The sequence below is a fragment of the Sceloporus undulatus genome, unplaced genomic scaffold (genome assembly GCF_019175285.1).
Source record: "Sceloporus undulatus isolate JIND9_A2432 ecotype Alabama unplaced genomic scaffold, SceUnd_v1.1 scaffold_1801, whole genome shotgun sequence".
NCBI classification, from domain to species: domain Eukaryota; kingdom Metazoa; phylum Chordata; class Lepidosauria; order Squamata; family Phrynosomatidae; genus Sceloporus; species Sceloporus undulatus.
The window spans coordinates 1-5,092 of record NW_024804721.1 but is presented as its reverse complement, the minus strand read 5'-3'; the positions used below and the strand labels follow the sequence as shown (position 1 = coordinate 5,092).

At 40.3% G+C, this 5,092-nt stretch overlaps 1 protein-coding gene across 1 annotated transcript; it reads left to right on the top strand.

Annotated features, from left to right (window-relative positions):
- Positions 1-403: 403 nt before the first annotated feature.
- LOC121917930 (tyrosine-protein phosphatase non-receptor type 9-like) lies at positions 404-4,007 on the top strand (the record flags this gene model as incomplete). The annotated part of the gene is made up of 4 exons (XM_042444047.1): positions 404-501; positions 1,108-1,177; positions 2,261-2,339; positions 3,830-4,007. Coding segments are annotated over exons 2-4 (300 nt in total), but the record flags the coding sequence as incomplete, so codon positions are not given.
- Between the last annotated feature and the right edge of the window lie 1,085 nt (positions 4,008-5,092).

The following is a 5,092-nucleotide window of genomic DNA, read 5'->3' as shown; positions in this document are numbered from 1 at the left end:
CTCCCAGAAAGACCAGCTAGCTTGGCCAACAGTCAGGAATTCTGGGAGCTGAAGTCCAAAAATATATGGGGTATCAAAGTTTGGGAATCACTGGTAAACCATGGTTCAGACCTTGGTTTGTTTAAACTATGTTCCAAACCTAGATTTGTTTACACTGTAGTTTAAACTGTGGTTTAAACCCTGGCTTCTGGGAGCAGCCACTGAGAAAATCCTCTCCCATGTCCTTGTCAAACATACCTGTGATGATGTTAAGGCTAGGGAAGAGCCTTTCTGCTTTACCATATTCTCCCAGACAATTCAGAATCGAGCATGTTCTGCTGTCCCCCAAACTGATGCAGAGAAAACCCAAGATCTGGAAGTCACATTTGCCTGACTGCCTTTGCCTACCCTTCTCTCTCTCCTTCTAGAGCTCCCTTTAACCAGGAAAAGAATCGATACGGAGATGTTCCATGCCTTGACCAAACCAGGGTGAAGTTGTCCAAACAATTTAGCTACCACGAGGTAAGCAGTCCAAGGCATATCATTCAGAGAAGGTGCATTCAACTGTATCAGGTTGTCAGTATGGATGCACCTACATGGTAGAAATAATGCAGTTTGACACCACTTTAAATGCTCTAGCTCCATCCTGTTTTACAAGGCCTTCTCTGCCAAATCGTGCTGGTGCCTCACAAGACTACAGACCCCAGGATTCTGTAGGATGGAGCCAAGGCAGTTAAAGTGGAGTTAAATTGCATTATTTCTCCACTGTAGACACATCCTATGTCTAGCCCGGGGTTGAGAATCATATAAAGCTTCTGGGGCTTATTGGACTGCAGCTCCCATCACCCATAGCCACCGTATCCAGCCATGAAAAGTGCTGGCAATTACTATCTAACAAGCTCTAGAGGCCCACATTTGGCCAATTCTGATCTAGCCTACTGCTATCTGCAACCAAGAGACCCATCATAGGGTTTTAATTCTTTGTATAATTCTCGCTTGAGCAGTATAGGTAGTTTATGTGGGTTTATTTGGGAGGCAGAAGACTCAGAGAGTTATTTGATATGATAGTATCATTTGGAGGTTCCCCAAGTTTGTACGTCTCAAGAGTTTTCCATTGCGTTTCTCCAGTTGACCGATTACATCAATGCCAGCTTCATGGATGGCTACAAGCAGAGGAATGCTTACATTGGCACCCAAGGTAAGGATGCCCCCATGGTCCCTTTGTGCTTACCTTTGTAATACCTCTTGAGGCTCTTTAGAATTGGGAAATTGTTGCTCAAGTCAAGTTTCTTCCCTGTTGCATCTTCAGGGCAAATTGTTAAGCAATCAGTTGCTGCTTCAAGCACCAGATGGCAGATCTGCTTCATTTTGGAAGAAGGGGCTTTTTTGGACTACAACATACAGAAACCCCTGCAGCCAGCATGGCCACAGGAGTATGCTAGGATCTGTAGTAAACACATCCATATCTGGAAGTTTTTGGAAGTTGTAGTCCATGAATTTTTGCAAACCATGGCTTTTGCTTCGTCAGGCTACAGGTCCAGCATTGTACTCACAGTCAGCTAGACCAGTGGTTGCCAACCTTTGGTCCTCCACTTTTGGACTTCAGCTCCCAAGAGCCAGGAATTATTGGATCTGACATGCAAATCATCTGGAGGACCAAAGGGTGGGAACCACCAAGATGCATCCATCAAACCTTTCCCCAGTGTATGTTTTTGCTGGCCCTTTTCTCATGCTTGACCCCAAGCATCTGGTTATCCAGAGATGTACAAACATTGCACAAGGCGGTTCCATTGAAAAGTGTTTTGGCTAATGGCCACAGGTCTTCTCTCTGTGGGCTGGACCATCTGTTTTGCAGAAGTCTTCTAAATCCATAGCCATTGCCATAGTTCTGTTGGTGGTAACTTTGCCTACAGAAAGCTCCAGTTCAATCCAATAGCACCTCCAGCTGGGAAAGGAGAAGACACTAGTTTGACATCCTAGAGCAGTGGTTCCCAAATTTTGGTCCTGGTGCTGTTTGATGTCAAAAATACCAATTTTTTGGGGGGTGGGGGTGGGTGGGTAGATTTCTGGGTTTATTTGTAGTGTGTTTGAATTGGGTGGTTCGTTTTGGACAATTCTATGGCAGGAAGGTAGGTCTAAATCTGCAAAGGTTGCCCAACTGCCCAGTGTAGACAACATGGCACTATGAGATGGTCCTGATGGTACAAGGCAGCTTTCTTCTTTCCTCAGAGGGTGAGTGTTGCTTCTTTCCTTTTGTAACGGATGTCCCATCTCTTTTCAGGACCATTAGAAAACACATATAATGATTTCTGGCGCATGGTGTGGGAACAGAATGTGCTGGTGATTGTCATGACCACAAGGTAAGGTCCATCTGTGACTAAGGGACCTATGCGGGTTCGGTCTTTGGTCCTCTGTGCACTGGAGAGATGGGGATTCTCTCCCAAAAATGCTTATCCTCTTCCTTTCTGTGACACATCAAAAGATTTTGCTACAGAACTGATGCATGTGAGGTCCATAAACTATGTCAAGTTTGGCCCAGGGATTCTGGGAGCTGTAGTCCAGGAAGAAACATTTCTAGTAGATGTTCAGGTTGAATCTTCCTTATCTCAAATGCTTAAGACCAGAAGTATTTCAGATTTTGGAGTATTTCCATATACATAACAAGATCTCTTGGAGATGGGACCCAAGTCTAAAGATGGAATTCATTTATGTCTTGTATATCCCTTATACACATAGCCTGAAGGTAATTTTGTTGATAACATTTTTATATATTTTATTTATAACATTAATACATACAATAAAACCTTACCAAAATACCCCTTAATAAGTATTGTTCTATTAAGCAAAATCTAACATATAGATTCACTTTTTTATTTTCTTAGTGTCATTGTACTTCCTTCTGATTTTTAACTTTTAGTGTTTTTTTATTATTTTGGATCAATATGTCATTCTATTAAAAGCGTCTTTCAGAATATCAATTATGACAAAGATGGTTCTGCCATTAAATTTTTCAGAGTTTCTCCACTTATGAATTCATTCTGTTTATTCATTATCTTTTATTTCTGTTAACGTTGATAATATTTTTTAATAATTTTGTTTGTGAAACCAAGTCTGTGTATGATGAACCATCGGAAAGCAAAGGTGTCACTATCTCAGCCACATGTTTGGACAGTTTTGGATTTTGGACCATTTGGGAATTCTAGATAAGGGAGAGTAAGTCTGTAACAGAATTATCACCAGTTTCTAACATTCACAGAGACAAAACCTTTTATTTTCCTAATAAACTTTAAAATAGATTTTTGTCGGGTTTTCAGGCTGTGTGTCATGTTCTAGAAGAGTTTATCCCTGATGTTTCGCCAGCATCTGCGGCTGGCATCTTCAGAGAAAGAAACTTGAACCTATATCAGTGATGCTGAGTGCCCAAACTGTAACCCAAAACCCACTTATTTATTGCAAAGTGCCATGTCCCTCTGGTTTTCTAGTAACAAACTCTGTGCTGGGGTGATGGCACATGTGCTGACAGAGAGGACTCTGAGTGTCACCTCTGGCACGCGTGCCGGAGGTTCGCCACCACTGACCTACATCCTCTGAAGATGCCAGCCACAGATGCTGGTGAAACATCAGGAATAAACTCTTCTAGAACATGGCCACGCAGCCAGAAAAACCCACATAAATCTATGGATGCCGTCCATGAAAGCCTTCAACTTCACAAACTTTTAAATATTTTGTGTTGTGTTATTTAGAGGTGTCTCATAATCTGAGATCCTTGGATCGGCATTACAACTTCAGGGTAGGATGTTGGGAAATAGTCAAATCTTCCATCGTCCTCACTACGTCTTTTGCCTTGCAGGCTCGAAGAAGGAGGCCGAAGGAAGTGTGGTCAGTACTGGCCATTGGAGAAAGACTTCCAGTCCTCTTATGGAATGCTGACGGTCACCAACTTGGGAGTGGAGAACCTCAACCACTACAAAAAAACCATGCTGGAGATTTACAACTGTGAGGTATGGGGAGCAATTGCAAGGAGCCGGGTCGGTTTGGCCAGTGTTGACGGGTGGAAAAGAAAGATGGTTATAATGCAAGCCAACAAAAATTACCCTTTGAACCAAAGATGTGAAGGTCCACCAAAATAAAGTTTAAAAAGAGGCAAATATGTGGGAGAATATTCCTCCTGGAAACCTTGGCTTTCCCCCCAAAAAAACTGGGGTGAAAAGACTATGGAATATTTTCTTTCAGAAGGATGAATATCCCATAACATGAACATGACACAACATCAATAATAATATAAACAATAATAAAAGTGTGTTTTATTCACAGGTGGGAAGTTAAAAAGGAAGAAAATGTGAATTATACTACAAATTTATGTATGCAAAATTTGAGAAATTACAAGTTAATAAATAAATAATACAATTTTTATTTCTATCCCACTTTTTGCCAGGCAATCAAAGTGGCATACAACAAGCGAAAATACATCCATCCATACATAGTACCCACCCCCCTTAAAACAAGATTAAACAGTATAAAATTAAAGCTAACATGCTAATATCCAAATAATCCAAATAATCACCATGGGCAGAGTTTGATAGATGGGAAGTCTTATTCATGGTCTCAAGTTTACTCAACTTGACTACAGAAGGTATAAAATATAGTCACAATAATAATAACGTTAGATATAAAGGAAAAACGAGTTAAGACAGAGTATGCAGAAATAAAGATAGGAAGATAAAAGAATTGAATCAAGAAAGGAAGAAAATAAAAGAGAGAACTCTAAGTAGAAGGAAGTTAGATTACATGTTATATGCCTTTTAGAATATATATTAGTCATGTAATATATGTAGTTCAATTTGTGAGATGTCATTATATGTTAAATGTCTTTAGATGATGTGTATTATGTATATTGTCTTATATAAAATCAATAATAATAATATAAGCAATAAATTATAACATAAACAAAGGACGTTTAAGACAAGGCATACATATATTTACTCCTTCCCCCAAGTATTTCTAAAAGCTATTTGTCCTGAAAAGTTTTCAATAGGAATATGGATACAGGGAGGAAATGTGGCCTGTGGGGCTGTTTTTTTGTGGTCCCCAGAGTCCCCCCAAAATGCTTCTT